At 39.6% G+C, this 25,210-nt stretch overlaps 1 protein-coding gene across 2 annotated transcripts in view; it reads right to left on the bottom strand.

Moving 5' to 3' along the window:
• SCIN (scinderin) overlaps positions 1–25,210 on the bottom strand; it is a 68,453-nt gene that overhangs the window by 24,172 nt on the left and 19,071 nt on the right. For both annotated transcript variants that reach the window (XM_062567775.1, XM_062567776.1), the window contains exons 2-4: positions 24,231–24,385; positions 22,487–22,648; positions 10,024–10,173 (exon numbers count right to left, since the gene is read on the bottom strand). In XM_062567775.1, the coding sequence (XP_062423759.1) occupies positions 10,024–10,173; positions 22,487–22,648; positions 24,231–24,385 (467 nt within the window). The remainder of the gene's footprint in view (positions 1–10,023; positions 10,174–22,486; positions 22,649–24,230; positions 24,386–25,210) is intronic.

Here is a 25,210-nt window from a genome sequence, read left to right as displayed (position 1 = left end):
TTTATCAAAAGGGCTTTATGGAATTAAGATTTAAACCTGATCTGTATGCATTTGGGATGCTGCAAAATAGTGAAATGCATCAGTTGCTCATAGAACTTCTGACGCATAAATTATTGCCTACATTTTTATCCAGTTTCTGTTGTTTCAGGAATTTCAAATGCAAATCATAATTTTATTCAAAGCTCTATGCTTAACTTCCTAAAAACAGGGCATTAGGCTTTGGCAACTTTTCATAAAATACTCACAGCTTTGCATGTCTGTCCAGGATAATTTGAATGTAAAACCTTTACTGGTAAGATAATGACATTCTAACATTAATTTTCCACTCTGTAAAACAGGTCTAGGATAAGATGTTCATGGGGAAAAGCATCTAGATCAGTCTTGAGAATACAACTTTAACATTTTGCTGTAGTTTGCCTCACAAGCAATATTTAGCTGCTACAACTCACAAACCTCCCAGCTCAGATCTTCTTTGCAGCCGGGCATTCGCCCTGCCACCATGCAGGTTGGCACCTGAGTTGTGGCAGGCCAGACCATAAAAATAATAGAGGAAAAGAGCAAGATGGCAAATCCCCTTTGGGGCAGCAGGGAGCAGCAGACCATCAGCAGCCCGCATTCCCACCAGAAAACCTGCGTGTGCCAGGGAAGCCCAGTAGCTGGCCAGCAGCAGCAGCGCAGGGGCGAGCGGTATGGGCTGCAGCCAGGTGCTTCATCACTCAGCCCATGAGACAGGAAGGTGGGAAAGGCTGCTTAGCACACTGAAATATCTTCCCAGTTTACAACTGTTTGAATCCACAAACCAGGCACTGCCAGTCCCATACACCTCATAGATAAGGTACCCCGGAGCATCCTCTCTGATGAGACACCCAGACTCTTGCAGCCAAAATACAGCCCACATTTGGACCCTAATATCCAGGAGAGCACATCAGAGAGTATGTTAATAGGGCTTCTCTAATGACTCCTGCTGCAGCTTTACAAAATTAGGTATGTATTAGGCAGAGAGAGCAGGAAAACAAGCAAGAATGTTTCATATTATTAAAAACAAGACAAGCCCTACTTAAGTCTCTTCAAAAATCATTTCCTCTTGTTAATTTAGGTGCCCTCTATTAATTGATTTCTGCATTTTTTTTCCTGTGTCTCCCCAGATTCTGTGTATTGGGGCCTGGTAGGCAGGCCAGTGTTTACAACACTTAAAAATTACATATTGCAGCACTGATTACTACAATGCTCAAATCCCTCTTGTGATTCTACCTACCCCCTATTTTTATAGGTAAAGTGAGGTAGTATCAAAGGCAGTTATGTAAGCAAAGAACCTGGCCCAGATAACCTGCTTTGTAGTAAATACAAAATACTTAAAAATTTCTGCAGCGTTACACATTCTATGGTGTTGGAAATAATGAAACAACCCTAAAACATGTGGAACAGCTTCTGTAGAGCTGTTCTTCACACTTTCCTAGATGTGAAAAGACTTATTCTATGGTTCTGTATCAAATAGGTTACTCCTTTTGGGAGGTATCTGAGCGCTGAAGCTCTTACACCAAGGGAACAGAGAGGTCAGGCCTGTAGAGAAAACACCAATCTCTGCGCATACAGATTTATATGGAGAAAAAACTAACTAGCCTTCCTCACTGAGCCCTTTCTGTATCATAGAACTTTAAGAAAATACAAATGCAACACTGACAGAAATCCCTTGACAGCTGCTCTTTTGGTTTTAGGATATCTGGAAACCATAAGACAAACCTAAACATGAGTGCTAGTGCAAAAAAGTACAGAATATTTCTTTCTAGAGAGACACTGGATTCACAAATGCCATATCGCCAAGCCTTTTACATCCAGAAAGAAACTCTGCTCTTTAAGTTCTAGTCCAGTAAAACCCTCGATGGTAGAAAGCACATGGAAATAACTGCTAACACTCTTTTCTTTAGCCTTTTCTTCTAAATTATGTTCATTTAATAACTGAAAATTATAGCATTTTTTCATTACTAGATCTCTTGATAGTTTAGCATAGAAAAGAAAAAAAGCCATTACAAACTGCATTAGTATTCTAATATGTAATTATAACCTTATAATCGACTAACACAGTAACACTGCAAGCACTACAGCTGCTGAAGTACATATAACAAAGATGAGAGGTTTTCTTACCTAGAAGAATGAGACACACGTACTTGCATAGTTTAATTGCAAATACTTCCAGAAATTCATAATGACTTCAGATACCCACTTAAATACCTAGTACATAAGCATCCTTTCTAGCATAAGAAATTACGGGGTTATCAACCATCTATCTAGAACTGTTCATGAATGATTTATTTCATGCCATGCAGTATGATATGCCTGAACATTTTCTGTAGTAAATTCTTAATGTATGCACTGAAATTCATATTTAGAGACTTGATTAAAAGCTTTAGCCTGTTTTTCAGATGTACTTGCCACCTGCAGCTCCTATTCAGTTCACTGTCATTTATGTACTCAGCTTGAAACAATTAAGATCGAAAACTGCAGCTTGGAGACCATTACAGGTAACCCACAGCATTACAAAAATGAGCCTCAGTCCTACTAACAAGCCTCTTCCAGTCTCAGGCAAAACACCCACTGATTTTCCATTTAGTCCTGAGGAAAACACTGGGCCAAGTGCTCAGCTGGTACAAATCAGCAAAGCTCTACTGAAGTCAATTCAGTTGAGGATCCAAGCTATGCACATTTTGTCTGAGAACACATTGCAGAAATGAGTCCTTTAAATGAAAGTTTTCTACAGAAAGACCACCTTTAATGAAGAAAACATGCTCAATATTTAGGAAAAAAAACAGGTCATGTGTTTTTGCCAGTTTACAACTGGCTCCCTGCAGTGCAAGGGGTTTTTCTGTGCTTCATATGCACATTCATAACTCCTCATAAATTTTAACTGAACAGTGTAATGATTAACTTTCATTATTCAGGGCAGATAGACATTGCTGTGAAAGCACAAGCACATGTAGCATTTTTTCCCCAGAGTTCGTACTTTAAGTTCATATCCCACAAACTCTTAGGCACTGTTCAAAATATGAAGATCAAGCTTTTGTTCTTGCTGGCACCTGGACGTATCACCTCACCCTTCACCCTCCTCTCTTTTCCTCTTCTCCTCTGTATGCCAAACACACAAACTTCTTTGTCAGCCAACCTCATAATGGCAAAGCAAGGGAACACAAAGAAACATTGATGTTTTGAGATCAGCAACAGCAATGTTTGCTTTTACAGCTTTTTTTTTTTTTTTTTTTTTCCAGAGTTATGGCAGCAGGTATTAGTTTTGCTGGCTTCTGGGAGAGGAACAGGTACCAAACAAGTTTGTCGTGCACAAGTAGGCATTGCTAAGGCACCTGCTGCTCTTTGAGCCCTTTGCAATAATCCACACGACAGCACTGGGAACTGCAGAAACCGGCTCTTCTTGTTCGGTGGAGAAGCACGCCTTTGCGGTGTCAAACCCACAGGTGCAAGTCACAGGCCACAAGTCACAGCAAGCCTTAGTTTCTCCAGCTACCTCGCTGTTCTCTGTGCTGCCCTCAGCAGACATTTCTTTGCTTTGGAGAAAACAATTTTTAGGGGCTTGAATAATGCTTTAGGGACTTTTATAATGGAGGGGGTCATCCTCCTCCTCTTGCTCCAGTCTGTATGACCACCCACCTATCTAAAGATTACTAGAGCCTTACATTAAAATGGTACTAGTTAGGTCTCTAGAGGAACAGCCTTTGTAACAAGCATTCCTGATAGGCAATTTCAGTGCTCTTGAGATTTTTATCCACGTGACTGACTTGGCACAGTATAATGGTACCAGTCTCTTCCCAGCTATGCAGGTGGAAAGGTGTGCCCGGCTGCAATACGCAGAGGTATGGGAATAGCTCGATCATAACATTTATTCATACCACAGGCAAACAAATCACTGAACACAACGGCCTTGAGGAATTTTCAGAATAAAGCACTGGCTAGATTTAAAGAAAAGCTCTTCTCCTCCCTCATTTATCAGGAAGGAGGAAAAGGTTGCTTCTGCTGAACAATATTTAAAGAGAAAATAAACTACACAAATATTTACATAATCCTTTTGTGAAAATTTGCACTGTATTTGAACATTATTATGAGGCCACAAGATTTCTAACAAAACCAGGCACACGACAACTGCAAATGATAGGTCCTGTTTTTTTGTTTAATGACAAAAGAATGATTTCAAATAAGTGTACTAACACGGTCTTTCATTTTCTTGTGGTTTTAGAGCCTAGCAGCTGCATTTCTCAGTTTTCAACCATGACATTAAAAACCTTGACCAAAAATGAAGAAGAAGCCAAAAGCCTCAGCAGTAAAAACTGCAACAATCACATGCTGCCAAGAGCTGGAGTTTTTAAGCAATCATTTGTAGAGAAACAGTAAGCATCGCCCAAAGATCAGTTTTGATATAAACAGTGATCCTGAAAAGCGTTAGCTGATCATTAGCTACATGATTAAATAAAAGTGACAGATGCATCCTTAATATTTAGTTTAGTTAAAACTCAGTTTATCTTACTTCTTCATCTTATACATTGCAGACAGCTCTGCTCTACCACAACTCAAGTATCACAGATGCTCAAGTTACTTAAAAGCTATCACAGGCAGATCAGTCTACATAGTCAGAACAGCAATGGCAATCTAGAAGTCTTTAAGAATATCTAACACTTCAAATTTCCCAAATACAGGAAGACAAACACACCACGACTTTCTCTTCCTCTGCTACTTCATCTCTAGAGGTATCATACCACACCACAGTCTGGTACACATCTTTCCCTCGAGTGGCTTAGAAGTGTGTTTCTGTTTCATGTATTATTACAAGCAGCTTCTGTTGGCTGACTGATCAGACACTTCACAAAAAATAGACAGATTCTTTTTTTCCCCTCCAATTTGCCATTCTCATAATGCCAGCCATACCTGCCATACTCTGAAGAAAAAGGCATTTTCACTTGCCATAAAGTTGTCAATAACTTTGCTGTAGGAAGGAAACAGGGTACCTCAGACAAGCACTCATCCCATTCACCATTTCTCAAAATGCTCGACTAGTAAGATCAGAGGAAGTTATTTAGGTTTACGTTTCTAGCTTTTACCTTGTTTTCAGAATTAGAGCTGATATTCAAACCACAATTAGAAAATACAACGCTCTTGTACCAGACAACAGTTAGCAAGTTTAAGGCTAGGCCATTCACGTCTATCACCTTAAGTCAGGTCTAAGCACTGCCAGCTCTTACTGTGCTCACACTCTCAGACCACAGGCTGTATCAGCAATCTGTTGTGTATACAAATGCTATGTTGAGAGATATCTGCTTACCTTTGGAAGCAGTCAGAAGGATAAAAATCAGTATTAAACCAACATGCTCCAGGAGAGAGTCAAGAAGGCTAGAAGCCAACCCTAGAGGATTTCAATCCCACATTGCTTTCTGAACCATATATTCCTCTCGGTTAAAAGAGGAAAAGAAAGAGTTAACTCTAGCCCTAATGTGGTCACTCCAGAGTGACAAAACTGACCTAAGCACTGCTAAGATATTTTTGGATTGGTCCCATGGGGCTAAAAGTTTCTCCGTAACACAGTTGGAACATTCAGGCCTAAGATTCAGTAAGAATGAGTAACTGTTCAGCTGTTTACATGTGAAAATCAAAATAGATTTGGCATCTGGTTAGTCTTACTACGGATAGCTGTGACTGTGGACAGCTACCACAGCTACTGAGCATGAACAGCTGCAATTTGTCCAAAGTAGTCAGTTTATTTTTTTTAATTTTGAGGGCAGCAATCCTGCACAGCAGTGCTTATTTAAATCTACCAGTCAGCATCTCATGTAAAATGCAAACAAGGATGTGCAACCAGATAAACACCTTCAGTGTATTTGTATGAAAAATTTCAGCCTCATCTTCACAGTGGAAGAGTTCTAGTTATTCCTGTATCATCCCAGATGATGTTCTGCACACCTCCTGCAGTCTGAAATTCCTGGAAATGCTGGATTTCCTGAGTGTAAGCACAAGACTGTCACTATGTTCCCAAGTGGCCCCAACCATGGCAGCAGATGAGAAAAAGGTTGCCACTTGCACAGTCAGCTTCTGGCCACTCTCCTTTCCTAGGGCTAGCAAGCCATATCTTGCTGTCTTGCCACAAAAACTCACCCAGCCCACAGCATGCTCCAGCCAGCTCCCTTTCCCACAGACAAACTGGGAACAGGCTGCCACCACTTGAACAAGTCCGTGCTAAAAAAGTGGTAGCTGGGAACAGGCAACTACTCTTGTCAAAACAGTTAATCTCACCCACTGCCAGCTCCCAGTGGGAAAGCCAGCTCTCAAGGAAAGGGAGCCCAGCACTGCTTCTGCTGCCTCCTACCCCCTCCCATGGGATAAGCAGAAATCCAGTAGGATTTGTTAGAGTAGTTAGTCTACAAGGTGGAGGGTAGGCACAACATTTTTGCTTTAAGAGTTGAGATGTTAATGGAGAATGGATAAAAATCAGTATCAGCTCGTCACATCGGTATTTGCGGCATGTTTGTCAGCCTCTGCCTGGTGAGCCCTGTTCTCGCAGTGTTGCACAAGAACTCAAACCACTAATGTGGAAGCAGATGGATTTCTAACTTGTGGGGGGAGGGGGAAGCTTTCTTGACATTTATCAGAGGAAACAACTTTAGGAAAGCCTCATTGATTTCAGGTAAATGCCAGATGAGGGAAGAGAAGAGAGTGGAGGGAAAAAAAAAAAAAAAAAAAAAAACACACACACAATTTGAAGTACATGATTTCTTCTTTGTTAGAAAGAACTACCTACCCTCCTGGAAAGATGGAGATGACAAAAATTTCTAGCCTGAATAACCAAAAGTTCAAATGTATGTCAATCTTCACCATCTTCATCCCTAGGTTTCAAAACTATTAGGTTACTAAATTAACCAACAGTACATGCTTTCTGCTTGTCTGACAGTTCTGGCACTGCTCAGCTTTTGCTGAAACCAAAGGTTTTCTTTTAAAGGATACCTGAGGATCTCCATCTCATGATTTCTGGAATAGAGACCTCACTATCCTAGTTCCTGGGACACAACCACGTCAAAACTGAAATCTCCTTGCTAGTTTCCTTGTGAGCTTGTGAGAGTCACTTCTCAGATCCATCCATGCTCTCCATAGATCCTCCACCACAGTTCCAAAAGGATCTATTTTCCTTTTGGGCATATTATGAGGCTAATTCATTTGCTTTTGTAAATGCTGCCTATAAGCTTCACCTTACCTTTAGAATTAAGCTAATTTCTTTTAATAGCAGTGAGAAAAGAAGCAGCATCAAGTTGTCAGTAATTTGATATTTTTGTCAGTCAACATTGGAAAGCACTGAACAAGACATAACAAGTAATGTCTACATATTTGATCATTCATCTATAGCATTCATATGTCAGTAAGCTGAAATCTTCCTCCTCACTTCACAAACACTGAATAATTTGCCAAATCAACTGATTTTTTTGTTGTGCAGATTCATAAGCTCATTTTTGTGGTATGCTTTTCATGTTTAGTAATAACCATGAACTAAGCCACATGAGCCAAGATGCACAAGGATAAATTAAGCAAAAACACAAAAATTGAAAGGTTAAATATCAAATCCCAGTAGGAGTTGGGTACCTAAACAAGATTTAAGAGTTTGTGGCTCCAACTCCAGTGTTCTTCTTACTTCTAGCTAAGAGACTATTCACTCTGTTTTTCCTTTGACATGACCTGCGAAGTTTGCTTTGGAAAAACTTAGCGTACTGTCCTGCTTTTAGAGAGAAAGCAATACAGGGACACCAGATCCCCAGAACTGTCTGATTCTAAAAGTGCTCAGACCTAAGGAATTTCTGACAGTTCTGAGCTTAAACTTTAGGGATTACCGCAAATGACAAGTGATGCCTGCACATCCAATAAAAGTGTGGTTACACCCAAGACAACTAGTTCCCACAGCTAAAACAACAGTTCTTGAATTTCTCGAATCAGTTGGCAATGCAAAAGTAATAATAATAGCTCGATATCTTAAGAGCAACCTTAGCTGCCAGGATAGCCAATCAGCCATTGGCCTCTTAAGAGTAAATACGCCCTCGGATGTTTCTTGTGTCACGGGCTCATGGGACTGCTACTGTCCCCTACCACTCTTTATATTCATGTGTCCTCTAGGAAAAGGAATGGTACCTCCCTTCCTCCTGCCCACACTCTGCAATCCCGAGCGAATAAACCAGCATGGTATTTTCAGTGTAGTCAGCCTAGGGAAGCACTACAGGCAAGTTAAACAATTTCGTGGCAGCAGGGAGAAATCAAAATGAAGGCAAGGAACTGGATATACTTGAAGCAGGAACGTGGATTAATGGACTTCGTATGTTTGTTCGGCTATCCTCCTGGCTGTTTTGCAGCACACTGTCAGAGCTTGTAGCATTGAGACAGCCCAGGGAGAGTTGTAGACTGTTGAGTGGGCTTCCCAGGGCAAGGGCGTCCAGCCAGAAGGTAGGCCCTGGCTGCTGACAAAGTCACGTAAGTCAAACTCATTGTAGGGCTAGGAATAAATGCAGTGAGGCTACCTGCACTGTACTATCATCCATATCTTTCTCTATTCACAGCCCAAATGAACAAGCTGAAACTTGTCTTCATACAAGTGAAACTGTTCTGATCAACACCCCCAATTCACAGATGAGGTTATCAGAAACCCCATGCACAGCCTCAAATGTAAACTCCAAGATGGGATGGGCAGCAGGAAGCTGCTGCCTCGGGACTACGCCAGCATGGTGCTGTCATGCCACCCAGCACCTGCTACCAAGCCACAGCCCACATCCTGCAGCAGGCTGCAACTCTCACAAATTTCAGGTAAGCAGCAGGAAGGTTGGGCTCAAAGTCTCAACCAACGATATGTTCTTTTCTTAAAAAGTATTGATATAAAGTATATGCCAGATCAGAGCCTATTTGAAAGTCTATGAAGAGGAGATCAAACGCCAGATGTAGGTTTAGCGGTTCTTTTCCTTCACAAAACTTAAGTGAGCTGAATGCCACCTCCCCTGCCCCTGTACACAGGCACCCATAGGCAAACAACTTTGCAAGCAGATGAATAAATCATACAAAGGCATCATCATGGCTAGTACGCTCAAGGAGCTGGAGGCTCTGCACCTGTCATGCTTTGCAACTTAGGCAATTACTAGTTCATGTGACAAAACAGCATAAAGTCACCATCAAAAAATAGTGTACCTGCCTATACCATTAGCATTGCTTCCTGAAGCTAATCTGAAGTACAAGATAATATTCTGTCTCAAGGGTATATTTTCCATTTTACTGAAGGACAGTTTTATGACCCTATTTCTTCCTTCCTCTTTTTAGAGAAGGAATGGAAAAAGCTAAATTTAGTACATAAATGCCAGTGATAATGCCTTTATTAGTTAGTATGCGGTCTGCAACAACTCAGTGCTGACTAGTTTTCATAAGATCTGAAAACAACATAAATTTAGGGGGAGGGAGTTGCACCCTACTTTGATCAGTTCTGAGATCTAAATGATATGTTTTAATTTTTTTTAACCAGTTAAACTTTCTAAACATAAGGGGCTCACTAGAAGCTACGTGCAGAGCTTGTAATTAGGATGATGCAAAGCAGTGTGTTTTATCCCATGCAATTTGCTACACTTTCTCATCCAAAACTCAGTACTTCCAGCTATTTGATATTGTTCCACCTTGACCCTTCTCTTTCCTCATATGGGGCAGATAGCATAGTTCAGGTACGAACTCTTTGTTAATTCAGTCACCTGCAGGCTAATCCAAAAAAGCAAATATTCCTTGTCCTCAAAAGAGTATTTTCAGGTACTTAATTATCTCAGACTCTAATGCCTAGCATCTTTATACATTTTTCACCCTCCTAATCTAAGCAGTATTAACTAACCTACCACAAGCTCACTTTGAGTTCCTGGACTTCTTGAAGGACACAAGGTTTGAGCCCAACTCTGTTTCACTCCTGACCTGTGAAAGCATTTTAAATCACAGCTGCATCAGCAATTGCATGAACTACATATACATTACCTCTATAAGTCGGTCTGGTTCGCTTCCTTCTTCCACAGGAATTAACTGTGACCTTCCATTCCGCTCATTGTCCCGAATGCCAACAGCAACCTGAGTAGCCTTCAGACGCTCATATTTATTGCATGCTGAGCCACACCACTGATAGATTTCCTGTAACAATTAAAAGCACCTGCATTAGCAATAAGTCATGAAGCAAAATCATAAAATTAGCATTTTATTAATAGCCACATGGTATCACTGGATCTGAACCATTAGAACATCATTGAAATACACCAACTTTCACTAGCTGCCTTTTGAAAAGTATTTCTAAGTCATCTATATATTGATAATATGCAAGATATTCATGCAGCGTAATTCACTCTACCACCCACATTATAAGATTGCTCAGTCTCCAAATCACCCGTTCTGGTTTGATTGAGTTATATCCCAAATAGGAATGCATCTTAGGCTATCTGAACAACCCAAAAATCTTAAGCTTATTATCACAGACTTTTTATTTTGTATCTGGCAGTTTCTCGTCTAAGCTATTTCAGCAGTCCTGGTTCTCCTCTCTGGCAAGGAAAGAAAAAGTAAAGTAATCCCAAAAACCTTAAAGAAAATCCTGATGGAATCTGCAACTCAAAAGCAAAATAAGGTCTTTATAACTAGTTTTTAATCCTGATGACTTTTTGCTGTAGAATGATACTTGTCACTCACTGTGCTGCATCAAAAGTTGAAACCAGCTCAATGTAGGTATCTTCAACTGGAAGATTCTTCTACAGGGCTCAGCTGCTCTAATACACATGGAAATTTACTGACCTCAGATTAGCGTGAGGTCTTCCCAACTTTAGTTATCACAAATATCTTCATAAACAACTTGCTTAAGAAAAGCCTATGTTCAGAAAATACAGCAGCTGAAAAGTAAGCTGCTGTCACAGGAGCAATTCACCCCGTCATGGTTGCCCCCTTTTCTGGGAATGCCTCAGCCACAGCAGCAACAGCTCTCCAGGCTGAACAGCGAGCTGCTCCGGTGGCAGCAGCCCAATCCTAGATACTGTTTCCAGCCCTTCCTATCATATGGCTGAAGGGATGTTCCATAGGTATGCTCCTCACATGAGGAGGGAAAGCAGTTCATCTGGAGCTGACTTATCCCCACAACCTCTCAGAAAGGAGGGTCACCTGACATTGACACCTAGTCCAGACAAACTTCAAGCCAAGCATCCCAAGTTTGGATAAGCTCCGTTATTCATCCTGAATACAGAAAGTTTCAGGACAAAGAATTTAGATTTCAGTCTTGAAAGTTGCTGAGAGAAGCCAGAAGATAAGATGTAGAACCACTAGAGGTTGAACTGGAAAGAGTTAGCCAAAGGAAGTGGATCAGCTTCTGCTGATTCTTTTTCCCCCCGTTTCCAGCTTTTGGAGGAAAGTCACATGATTTATTTTCCAGAGTTCTAAAAAGTAGCCTAAACAGTGTAGCAAGAACAAGAGGTAAACAGTCATTTTCATCTTCAGAACTGGTTTGTGTCTATGTATGGTACAAATAACAGTAAGGAAAAATACTTAATTGTAATCCTCATCAAATAGGTTACTAAGGTCTAAAAGTTTTACTGGGTGTATATACAGCTATATGCCGTTTTTTGAATATATATTTGTGCTATTTCTGTTGTCATTATTCAATAGTATTTGAAGTGCTGGCATGAGACAACTGAGTGATAAAGTACAGCTTCTCAGCACTAGCAGACAAAAGCTTTTAGAATCCAGCTAATGTTAATGGCATCTGCATGACAAACAGTCCACTAGTAATTTCTGATATTTTTCATCAGCTTAGACAAAGAAACAAAACTCGCTGATCTCACAGCCAAATCCCTTCCCCTTCCTTTGGAGGGCTTCCTTCGAGGATGATGTTTTAAATTTATTTTGGGACTATACAGATTCCCAGGGCTGGATCCTTTTCAACTTCTAGATGTTACGCAACAAAAGGCGAGCTGAAATCCCCATGGCTTTACAAACTTGACTGTAGATCTGAGACAAGAAGGAAAAGAAATTTCCACATTCTGGTTCTAATCTAGAATCTGGAGACACATACTTGGCTTCACGTCTGAACCTTGCTTTAAATCTGATTAGATACTTTTATCTTTTCCATAAGAAACTACCTGAATACTCAGAGAAATAGGATCTCCCGAAGCATTAATGAAAGCTTGCCTTGGGTGCATGTAGAAAGTGAAGTCTGTCCAACCAGATTTTTCAATACAGTTACTATTGATATGCACTTCAACTTTCCTCTCAAGTTTTGGATGACTTTCCAAAACAAACTCCTCCCAAGATTTCAGCACTCAAGCTTATTCCTGGCCTCCCTTCCTAGCTGAGCTTACCTGAAGCAATGGGGGGGAGGGGGGAGGAGACCATTGGAGATCCAACAGCAATAAATAGAAATTCCTTATTTCCAGCACACACCGGAAGCAATAAGGAAGAGGAAGAAAACACATACAGAAATAGCCAAGGAGGCTAGGGAGATATTGCATTATCCCAGTGTATAGGCTGCAACTCATGAAGGTCACCGAGAAAGGTGAAAAGTTCATTTTCAGTTGTGCGTATCAGTCTGCTCTTGGTTTTTTGGTAACTGGCTGTGCAACCTCAAACAGGTTACAAAAATCTTTCCAGCATTCCCATCTACAAAATGAATGTTATTTATCATACTGACCACAGCAAACAGACTTAAACAGTCATCATAAAGTACAAAGACCTCTAGTTCTCAGGCAATTAATTCACACTTTCCTTTAACATCTCCTAGCAGTTCCACTGCTAGATCTGCCCTGACTAGCCACCATTCACAGGATCTTCTCCCAGTTTTCTTTCAGTAAGCAACTAAGCCGGGCTCTTGTACAAGCCTGCCAGCTGTATGCTTCAAAGCAGCTTGAGGAAGGGAAAAGAGCTTTAAAGATCTACAGCAGCAGTCTCCACATTTTTGATAAACAGACTTCGTTTTCTTTATGGAATCCATACCTCTACAGGAAAGTATGCAATGAGTTTAGTCCTACAACAGTTTAGTTCTTTCAGACTCCAAAATTTGGGTACTACAGGTCCTATACTGTTGCAAGAAAGATCCCTCAAATAGCAAAATCATTTGCAGAGTGAATTCTGAAAGCTAAGTTTTCTATGAAAAAAACACACAATTTCATTTTGAATATGTGGTTGTTTCAATTTCTATGATGCAAAGAAAAAAAACTGAAGTTTTTAAAACTATATACACTTTTTTAAAAATAAATCAGAACAAGTAATTTTGGGCCAAACTAAGTAAAATTACAATTTTATCAGCTCTAACTCCAGGAATCCTGTCCAGATTTTCTCCTGCAGCAGAAGCTTGGCTTGAACAAGCAGTCAGTCTGAAACATTCTTGATCTAGAGCACATACAGATGAGCAATATCATTCCTAAGCCTCATCTTCCCCAATCGCTTTAATAGTGATCAAAATGTTGGAGAAACAAGAATCTGAATGTTTTCAAGCCCTTGAAGGTAAAGGCAACATTCTTTATCAAAACCCTAAAAATTAAACCCTCAAGCATGAAACGTGTAATTCAACAGAAGGTAATGAGCAGACAAGCCATGAAAGTTTACAATAATTTTATTATATTTAGCACAAGAGTGTTAAACTAAATACTGGCTTTGCCTACAAGCTTCTAGGAGTTTAGATTTAGTTATTTCAGTTCTAAATTGAAATAACTTTTCAATTACTCCAGATAACTCATTCTGAGGCCTCAGATTGAAATGAATCAGTTGTATTGGGAAGACAAATTTGAAATATCTAGCTGAATTTCTATCTCCAGGTATACTTTTATGTATTTAAATCCAGATAAAAGACTAAGTCAGAACAGTTTCTTGACAATGTTGATATTTATATTTGCATTTCCAACACACCTGTCCAGAATCATCTAGCTACCTATGTCCAACAAGCCACTCAGCTTTTTGCTTGCATTTTATTATTCACATACATGTGTCTAAAATTAAGCAAGTGCTGAACTAGGGCCATAATATAGTACTCAGCTCTAATTCACTCAGTTCTTCCACAATTCTGCAACTGTATTGCACCTTCACTAAATTTAGCCTTGTTTTGGTAACCTTATTTTGAATTGGCAGGCTGACAAAAAAATCATTTAAATGAAATTAGGCCTCAAGAGTTCACTCCCCTTAAAAAAAGAAAAAACTTCATTCATCAGTAACTCCTTTGCCAAACACTGTTTATTTTCAGAAGTCTTGCAAGCAGTAATTTTTAAAGTCTGGTTAGCAGAGTTTAAGAGAAATAGACTACCTATGAAAGAGAGCTGCTCTGATATCTGATATTCATGGCTCTCAATATCAGTATCAGTACTGGATCACTGAGACAATTAGCAGCTCAGTATAAGAAAGTGTTATGACAAATAATCAGTGACCACCTGAGTGTTTAGCAGGCAACTTAAGCTATCAAAAAAGAAATCTTGATATGTATAGAAGAGAAAGGTGTATAATTGCTAGAGTTTACAAAGGAAACAGTTTTAGGACTACAGTACAAGTTAAAAGCTTAGCTCAAGTCATCTGAAATTCATGATTGGTCTTTAGAGGCAGAAGTCCAGGTTTCCCTCTGGTTGCTGGATTCTTTGCTTTCCAGTTTGTTTTTGACTAAAGAGAAAGTGGGTCAGCTGTTCCCTTTTTCACTGCAACTTCAGAGCCAGACTAGTTTTGTTCATGAAAGCACATCACACCTCCCCACACATTTCTGAGGTCTGAAGATTTAGGGGAAAGGGGGCTCAACACCTGCACACATAAGCTACAAGGAACTTAATAATCAGGAATCTGAGCTTTTACTGCCAATAGCTACAGCTTTTCAAAGCAACCTTGAGCCAGTCACATGAATTTACTACAGTGCATTAGAGGGGTGCAACACTTCAGCCACACAATTACCCTGTAGCACACTTGTGTAGGAGGTTGTGTAACAGATTATAAAAATACCTTAGCACTTTCCCCCGTACTTTCACAATCCCTCTCCAATACACCTCCTGCCTTCCTTTTCTAGCTCTGACTTGGATATAGAGCAAGAGAAAACAAAAACAGAAGCTGCTCATTTCAGAAGTGACATAAAAACAAGTTTTCCCTTCTGACACAGCTACCTCTGTATTCAACTGGCAGCCTACTCAGACTGGAGGCAAATAAATTACACTGAGTGCCTATGTCCTTGCTATGAATCTGAGCCAGGGCTAAAAAAGCAAAAGCCAAGTAGCATGGAGGACCTAATTTAATACTAGTTACAAATATGCCCTGAACATACAAATGTTTTAATCCTATCCCTCTGTTCAAGATCCTAGTAACTTCCAAGTGCACACTGCAGTACTTGTTTACTCTATTTGAGAAAGGCATTTAAAAACTAAAATAGATTTCAAAACTCTGAAATAATTTTGTGAATTTTCAGTTCTTAGAAAACAGCAGAGTACTTTAAAAATGTTAAAGCTTCCTTCATCTTAAAATATCAAAGAAAGCTTTCATTAAGAAAAGACATCAAGCTAATATTCCCCCTCCATTCTCCACTGGCTGTCCCCAACTAAGCCTAAGCCGTGCACCTTTGCCTAGAAGATAATGTCAGCTCACCTTAAAAAGTTAGCACTTCTAGTTAGAAGTCAGCATGACTTAGCTTATGCTGACTTAATATGCATCTGTCAGCAAGTTGTCTTTGGTTGGAGTACACCAGCGCTACGTATGCAGGCACAGTTACAAAGCAGAGAGGCTTAGAGAGAAGTTTCAGCCAAAGCTGTTTGCTCATATGAACTCCCCAACTCACAAAAGGGCTAGATGCCAGGAAGAAGAAAAAAAAGATTTGTAAGGTCATTATTGCCCTAACTCCTCTCTTCTCCTAGGCTTAGTTGCTTCTATTATATTAAATAGAAACAGATCAGAGCTTTGGCAAATAACCACATCACAGAAAGCCACTATAGTGTTTTGCTGGTGTGCTGGTTTCTGTTGACTGGGCTTGCACAGAAAGGAGATGGGTCAGGACAAGGGGCACTGGAGTGCAGGAACACCCAAAGGAATTGGCCAGATAACAAGTCACAGAAAACAAAGCTAGAAAACTCACACATGCCAAAAATTACTCCTATTAAAAATAAGCATTGCTATGTATCAGTGTACCTAAAGTCCCACTTGAGAAGTGCAGTACCTAGCAAAGCTACAGACAGAACAAACGTGCATGAATATTTGCAAAGCTTTTGTGTCTCATCATGCTTCTGTTGTATCAAAACAATTGGCACACATCCGTATGGGAATCCTGCCATTGTCTTCATGGTCATTAATAAACTGTTTTGATAAGGCAAGAGCTCATTTCGGTTAAAATCTCTTCTTCATTGTTAAAGTCTAATCTTTTAGGTTAAAGTCAATGTGTAGATTAAAAGGAATGATGTCAATACAAAATGTGAACTTGCAAAGAGTGAGCTTTTATGGGAACTGCAAACAATGGAAGTGCTTCCAGTGCTTTCGGTTTTATTAAAGGTACTTTTAGCAAAAGCGCACATCACATCTCAGCGCTTCTCATTCAAACACTAGCTTCTGGAAGATCTGAATGAAGACCCCTAGAGCAAGGGTGTGTATAGCTCCATTTTCAGTCAGAAGAAATGTGCTAAACCAAGGAAAAGAGTCAAAATGGTGTGAAAAAAATAAGCAATAAAGCTTGAATAAGTGACTCAAATATAGCAACTTGTTAGTTAAATAATTCTTTTATACAGAAACTGACATATACTGAGAAGACTTTGGGCTGAACAAGGTTAACATAGGCTTCTGAAGCCATTTTTCTCTGTAAAAATTCTTCAGCATATATTGCTGTTTCAGCTGTTCATTTCTTGCTACAGGGAAAAAAAAATCATTTCACATATTCATCAAATCTGCCTTTTACATTTGTTGAAACTGTAACACAGTGAGCCTTTGAAAGCTGCAAAGTTTTGATAATCCAAACCAAACTGAATTAATTCAGCTAGAATGCTGTTTGAGGGCACCATGAATGGCACTAGCATAATTATTTATAATTATACTAGTATATAGTAGTATATTATACTAGTATAGAGCATCTTTGTAATCTGCTTAGGAGTCTATTTGATCCAACTGCAATAAATTATCAAGAAAAAAGCCATCAGATGTGTCAGACAAACACTATATTTATTTTTTGCTCTTGCACCTAACTGTTTTGTTGGTGCATTCTTGGCCCATTTGTTGCTGTTCTCCAAGGGTGAGTACCAGTAAGGTAGCCAAAGTTAAAGCAGTTCAAGGAGCAATGCAATACATTTCCTACAGCACTAGGAAGAAAACTAACCTAAGTATTCATGTATACATTGTGTTCAATCCACCAGAAGGTATGACAAGCTCTCAGTTATCAAGTCTCTCAGTTTTAGCCCTTTTTAGCATGCAACAGGAAAATAGCTTTCTTGTCCATATAATACGAAAACTGCAAATCATGAAACTTAACAGAAAAAACAGGCTTATTGTTCTTCATCTGATGCCTTTGAGAACATGATATTTCCAGAATGCTGAAGTTCATACTACTGAAACTGTAAAAATAATTGGTTCACAGGAAAGTCAGATAACTAAGAACAGTAACACAAGATGCCTGTTTACTAAGATATACTGTGCATAGATATAGCCATATTTCCCAGCTGTTAATAATCTATTAAGATAAAGAACTAAAGCCACTTAGTTCTGCAAGCTCTGCTACTTGTTTGCCAACTCTGTTACAGCATGACCAATATTCTAACTCTCAGTGGAGGAAGACTAGGGAAGAGGTTAGCTGTAGAAGAAACATGAATAAAAACATGGAAGTGGTTGATAGTGTCAGAAAAACAGAACTAGAATCTTACAGTGATAGACTCCCACATGCAAGAATCTGTTCCTCCAGTCCTGTTTATTCCCAGGCAGTCACTTTTATAATAAAGTGATTAACATGCTGATTAACTGGTTTCTTGAAAGTACAAGAGAGATCACCTAGGTAAGAGTGCAAGCAAGAAGGGAGATTACATAGGCAAGCAAAACTACAACTGTACTTCGGGTTGCAATGTGATATTGACTTATACCCAGTAGCCATAATCATTAACAATGAAAGATGAAGAGGACAGATGCTTGTTTAAAAGCAGAAGTTATGTTTAGAATAAAACTATTTTAGTCTCTAGCAAGTTAACAGTTTAAGTGATAAAATGCTAGTCTTTCCAGTGTCTTCTTGAGAGCCTTCTCTTCCCTACTTGAACTTATGCAAGATTATGTGAGAAGCTCAAGTAGGAGCATACCAGTGAGTACATGGTCACAAAAGCTTTACGCAGTCCTATGCCTCTGTCCTGACATCATGATTTTCACTTGTGATTTATGAAATTTTTGTGAAGTCATGTATGTCAATTGCTATATTGCATAGCAAATGCATTTTCTTAAACACTTTGCATGCTCTTGAATCTCAATTCAGCCACCTCTTAGCTGCTTACAGAAATGAGAAGGATGGAAAACTGAGTGCAGTTTACCTTCAGTGTTTACTTAACTTTGGGGATAGCTACAACCTAGCCTTCTAGCATTCCTGACAGCCATTTCCTTTGGAGACAGGAGTAAGATTTTTCAACAGAATTATGCTTGTACTGCCAAAGTTTTGGCACAGGTCAAGCCCAAGCTCAGAGCGCTGCTCAGTATTTATCACCCACTGTGCCCTTATTTTTAGGGACTGTCTCTCAATTCTCTTACAGTGAATAAGTGACATGCAGCTCTCTTCCTGTCTTCTGCAGTCTCTTGGCAAGTAGCGCTGTTGCTGCTTCCCATCAAAAAAGTCAGTCAGAATTAAACCTTACTTCACAAAAATCAGAACTGCCAAGAGAATATTTTTACAGATCACGAAGAGGGTAACTTTAGATGGCCTTCCTACTATAGAGGATCTCCTCAAACTAAGTTGAGGAAATTTCAAAGTCAGCTGATCACTTTTCAAGCAGTTTTATTATATTGCTACTCCTATTGCTCCTGCCATGCATGTTTTGAAGATGCACTCTCATGGACTGGCAGACTCCAGTCCTTCCCATATAATCAGTGTCCTTCAATATTCCATTTTGCACAATCCCAGTAAAGATCAGTGTGTCCAGGGTAAACCTCAATACTGAAGACTTCCTCACTTCTTTAGATCAATCAGTAAGAAAAGTGACAAAATATAAGCATCTAGCACATCACTTCAGATACATATGCTATATTAAAATATGCATTTGGCTAACACTAAAATAGCTTAGAAAAAAGTATTATCCATTGAACACCACTGATTTTCTTCCCTTCCCCAGTCATTCTTCATGCCTTCTCCTACTGCTTTGTGTTCCAAAAATTTGTCTGATGATTAAAAAATAGGAATGTGGCTAAGGAAAGATGGCTGGACATGGTTGCTTCCATATCACCCATCCTCCAGAGGTACAGGGGACAGCACAGGATAGGGCCAGTTTATGACAGTGAAGAGCTGCAAAACATCCAGGTGGAACAAGGAAGAGTTAGCACCCTCCAGCAAACTTGCCTCCAGTCAAAAGGATGCAATGAGTGGCATGGCAGGAGACCATAGGTTCTAGGTGGGCTCAAACAACTATACCAGGACAGGAGATGCTAAGCAACAACCAACGTTAGGCTCTTCACTCCATGTCTTGTGCAAAGAAAGACCTCTCAGCAACTGCTCTGTACTTCAGTTGCCTGCTCTGTCCTAAAAATCCTAGGGGACTCCTAGATTCAAATGCAGAGGTGGACTGTAAATCCCCTGTAAGGGAGAAGGGAGGAAATAAGAGGGTTTTGCAGACATCATAGAATTCAGCATATGAATCAGTATGAATCATATGAACCATCATGAACCACTCATTGCACTGAAGTGTTGAAATTGTAGTGGCTGCAGTGCTCATTCACGAACTTACAGAAGATTGTTTGGATAGATATGCATTTCCAACAGCAAGTAACTCAGCTGCAAAGAGCAGAAAACACATTTGAACTTCCTTGACTGGAATAGAAAATAAGTGCTCAAGAGCTAAGTAGGATGTGTTTTGATAAGATCTGAGCAGGATGCTTGAAATGCTCTATACAAATGCCTTCTTAACATAGCTAGCTATGAGGTGAACATCAGAACCAAGACTCTCTGAAGCTAGCTGGAAATGCACACAAAAGCTTTCCTACTTAGGTAATTACCACCAGCAAGGAAAGTGTTAGTGGCCAATCACTGCTTTGCTCCCCATTAGCTTTTTTTAATTATCCTTTATCTGTTCAGATCAGAAGTTTAAAATATTGCAGTAATTGAACTCAATGAAAAAATAAATGATTTCTTACTATATTAGATAACTGGTCTGATGAAGTTAAGAGGAAGTGGGCTGCACAAGCAGTTTTGTAATGCCATGAGACCATCTCATTAGCTAAGGGACTCAGAAAAGTACCTCTTAGAAATTCATCTTACTTGACAAGCTACAATAATTTGATATTAAAAGTACTGGCCATAAGCTCATTATTTCATGCCATTACTGCCCATTATTCCATTATTCTCAGCTGATGGTTCAGTAGTACCCTGCAATAAATCCCACGGCTCAGAGCAGCCCTGTTCAACATTCATTTTATTTCAGTTAAGAGTAAAGACATCTCCTTGAGCTAAAAGTCTCTCTCTCAAAAAATAATAATAATAATAATAATAAATTGATTAAGAGCTCTTTGATGTCTTTACAAGGGAAAATTTCACCTAACAGTTTTCTGAAAATAGTGTCATAGTGGAAATCTTGAGCAAGTTCTAAACATCTGTTTCTCCATAAACACTTCAGCTAGACTTGCAAATGTGTTGAAATATTTAAGATTAATGTGCTTTGCAACTTTCAAGAATTTTGTCAAAGTGCATGAAGATGAATGAAGATGAAATCACTACAAACTTATAGTGGATGCTGAAACAGTTCCCTGTCCCAAACTTGTTTATACATCCAAGAAAATCTATCCCTCAGAACAGCAGTAACAGAAGACTAAAAGCCTATCAGTCATACGACTTGCCCACTACCCCTCCATAGCATGACACATGATATAGATGTTGCTCCCATCTGATCTTTCTTCCTGCAAAGAAGGTTACATCACTGCTTGATCTGTCTTATTAAACAGGAAGCCGGAAGCCAGAGTCAGTTATACTAAAAAAGAAAAGGCTCACAATGTAAATTCAGTATTAGAAGTCAAGAAATTAACGTGTTATTACATTTAGCTTGTTTAATGACAATGCTCTCTTCAAAGAGCACATACCAAAAGGAATGAACCAAGATACACATGTAATACCACTGGATAGCTATAGGGCATTTGAGTGTCATTGCCATGTCTGCAGCATGACATTAGCAACTACTTTATGCAAACTGAATAACCAGAGTTCACTAAGGGCCAGGACAAGTGGAAGTCATGGCATTCATCTGAATCCAGAAGGTCTCCACAGGGAAGGGGCAAAAAAAGCAAACCTATAAGCACCCTCATACAACCAAGCCCTGTGACAGCCCAAAAGCAGCATTTTCTACCAACATGTAGCTCCAAAATTCCCTACTTCCTTTCACAAGTCTCCCATGGGAGATGATTTGGATCTTCTATGCATCTTTAATAGGCATTACATTTAGAGATAATGGTTTGGATATTGATCCCTTAGCTGTTTCAGATTGTCAGAGCACACAGATCAGGAGGAGCTGAATGTGTTGGAAAACGGTGTTAACTACTATTATTTTGTGATCTGAGGACTGTTAAGCATGCTAAAACTCTGGCAGACAATCGGTATAGCTGCCCAGTACCAGTATCTTCCCTTAAGTAGGTAAAGGAAGAAGCCACAAGAAGGATAGACCAAAAACTACTGGTATGCAGATTAGAAATTGACACTATTCTTCTAGAAGGCGTAATCCCTCACAATCCAAATGTAACACCAGGGAAAGATTTTCTGAGAAAGTCAGATTTATATCTCAGAACAACTTTTTCAATGTTTTGGAGAAGTCTTCTCTGAAATCTTGAATCATCTGACCACTTCCTTTTGAAATATATAAGTTAAGACCAGTAGCTGTAGCTACCTTGCATGTAAACATTTTTTTTTCATATTGAGCATTCCAAAAGGTATAATTTCTATGTTCAGTTCTGAACCTTAGCATGAATCTTTTGCCCATTCCATCTGTGGGTAGCCCCAAAGTCTTAAAGAACTTCATGTGAACATCTCAAGGTTTAAAGGAATAAAATTCTTCTATGTCAGTGAGAAGAAAAAAACATTAATGCTCAAGTGTGGCATTGTCTCCTAAAGCAGAATGTGTGTACTTCATAAAACATAAAGAGCAGTTTTGAACCTGCAACATGTTGTAATACTAAAACTAATTTCTGAAGCCAAGTCTTTCGGTTGGTTTATGCAAGTGACAGATCAGTTGGCTATTTTAAGGCACAATTCAAGCCCTAGAAGAGATGCTGTAGCTCTTATTTTTCCATGCTTATTTCTCTGTGAAAGACTTACAGTTCCAAGGTCAATAATGAAGCAATCTCCTTTGTTGAAGCTGGTCCAAGCAAGGGGAACTTCAGTGGCTCGTACTACTCTCCGGCCCTTGATATGCAGAAGCCTCTGTGCCCTCAGATCATTAGTAATAACATGCTTAAATCCAGAGGCAACACCTCCTGTCTGAATAAAAACAAAGCAGCAAGCTTTAACTTCAGCCTGATTTCTAAAAACTTACCTTTTCGCAGCAGCTGAGAAACTAGCTGGAAAAAAATTATGTGGTCAGATGAACTAGAACAGCACATGGTTTTAACAACATTCAGCAGACCAGATAGTCATGGTGCACACTTCTGCAGCTGAACTCCCTCATGTTGTGAGCCTTTATCAGACATCACTCTGCTTTCAAGCGTGGGGTGGGTGGGGGGCTTATATTTGGTGATTGAAAAAGGATGATGCAGAGAAGAGTGCTGTAGATCCTGTGCTTTCTCCTAAGGTTAAGGCAATGCTGAACCACACTGCTAGGACAAAACCGAGCAGGTCACTGAATAGCGACTGATGTAAAGTAAAGGAATACGCAGTTTTTGGGTGGATTTTCCCAAATTCTTAAGTCACAGACATTTGGGTAGTTTTAATGACTGATTATGTCTAAAGGGAAGGGTAATTCCAAAGCAGTCCTGAAGTTTTCTGAAATATTTGCTCCCTAGCAGGCAACCAAGCAAAGAACACCAAACACCAAATTATGTGAGGAAATAAAACACTGATTTTAACAGCTATAAATAGCTATAGAGCCTATCTTATTCCTGTAAATTGTGAAGAACCAGGCTCCTGTGAGGCACTGTTCCCAAGATATGCAGACCCTGGGTTGGAACAGCCAGCTACTCTCAAATAAAGAGAAAAACAGCAGGCAGGTCCCTGTCAAATTAAGGTTAAAAACTTCAGCTTGATTAGACTGACAGGTTAAAAACCTTCATAACAAATTAGAAAATATTGACTGAGTGATGACTCCCAGAGCATCTACTAGTTCTAAGCAGCTTATAGTCACTGAAGTTTAGTCACAGAAAAATGCATACACTATTTTTATTTCTTAGAAGATTCATGACTTTAGAAAGGAATATCTGAGCCACTGTTACTGAAAGAATAAAGTTACTGCTCTAGAAGTGGCACAGCAAGGAGGCTGACATTAGAGCTGACTGAATGTCAGCCTTCTAAAATATAAAAGGTTTTAATGAAAAGTATTTTCAGGTTTTTTGTTAGCTGTTTCAAAGATAAAGATAACAGCACTAGTACTGGAAAAGGTATTCCACACAGCATAAGTACATTCTTTTAACCAAAATAAGGTGGCCTCAGCCTCATTCCACTGTGTTCATAAATAACCACTTATTGGATTTGAACAAAGTAATCCAGTCCACTGCACAGAAATGGCTTATTTGAGATTTATTACCTCCTAAACACAAGAAGTCCCAACTGTGAGCTCCTTGAGTGACAAGCAGGAAGTTTCAGGGCAGCTTAATTTTGGAGAAACATTTGGGCCAGGTTTGCAGTTAACAGCAAAGGCTGGTAAACAAGCTGATGTACTCTGTGCTAGTACTGCACTCAGTTTAGTAGAGGTAGCACAGATCTAGTATCATTCAGTATTAAGAAACAGTTTCTTAAACATTCAGTAGCATACAATGCAAGTTTTTTTTCAAGTCCATTAAAGATTAGTTTCTACTCTGGAGGACAGTGTTACATATTTTAGAGTACATTTCCTCAGCTAGCTCTTTACCTTGTACTTAATTCCTCCTTTGAAATATCCCACAAATTCAGTAGACTCATATCCTTGAATTTCTCTGCTCTGTACAGGCTTTCCTCCTAAGTAATCATCCATCTGAACAGCAAAGATAGCCACAGCTGTGCTTTCATCTTGGGTACATTCTTTCCCTGAAATAAGATATTATTTCTATTTAGTACTGACATGAACCTTTGAACACAGTTGTAGAAATCATTTCTGCAACAGCCAGACATTGTCTGCTGCATCTCGTATGGTCTGCATGTGCGGTGACAGAGCACTACGTAACCTTGACCACTGTCAAAAGCACTATCATCTTGACCATTTCTTAGCTTCCTGCAAACAGACTTCATACGCTAAAACCAGGAGGCAAAAGCTGAATCTCTCTCCCCTCACCCCCTTTAAACAATAATATATCTCAGTGAAGCAATTTCAGCATAACATGTCTGCAGTAACCCGTCTGTGCACTCAAGTTAATGGGAAGACCCCCAGAAAGGTAACACAACAGGATTGATTAGACAGTAAACCATATTAGCAGTAGGAGAAGGCTGACTTGCTCTTAAGCTATAAAAGTTAAACAACATCAAGTGTTTCTATTGACACAATAGGACAAGCAAGGATATTTTGCATCAATATATATTTTATTAGATCATCTGATGTAGCTGAGAGAAAGAAAAGCAGCTTTGGGACTCAGCTACAAAGTATGCCCTGATGAGATAAGTACCTTTTAGTTTTCCCTAGGCTGTGGCAAAATGGTCTTCCTGACCTAGTGGGTGGATTATCTAGCCACCATGCAAAGCAGACTGTATATTAGAACAAGATCTAAGCATAGGCAATGGGAGAATCTGATCGTGTGCCAGCCAGGGGCTGGGGTCACAGGAGGCCCATCAGCAGGATGCAAGGAAAGAGCAAGCATGGCAGAGGCGGGGGGACATAGTGCTTAAGGGCAAGCACTGGAGTTGCTCCTTGCTCTCTGT

Source organism: Rhea pennata, chromosome 2, assembly GCF_028389875.1.
Source record: "Rhea pennata isolate bPtePen1 chromosome 2, bPtePen1.pri, whole genome shotgun sequence".
Taxonomy (NCBI): Eukaryota; Metazoa; Chordata; class Aves; order Rheiformes; family Rheidae; genus Rhea; species Rhea pennata.
This window is presented reverse-complemented; position numbering and strand designations above follow the sequence as displayed.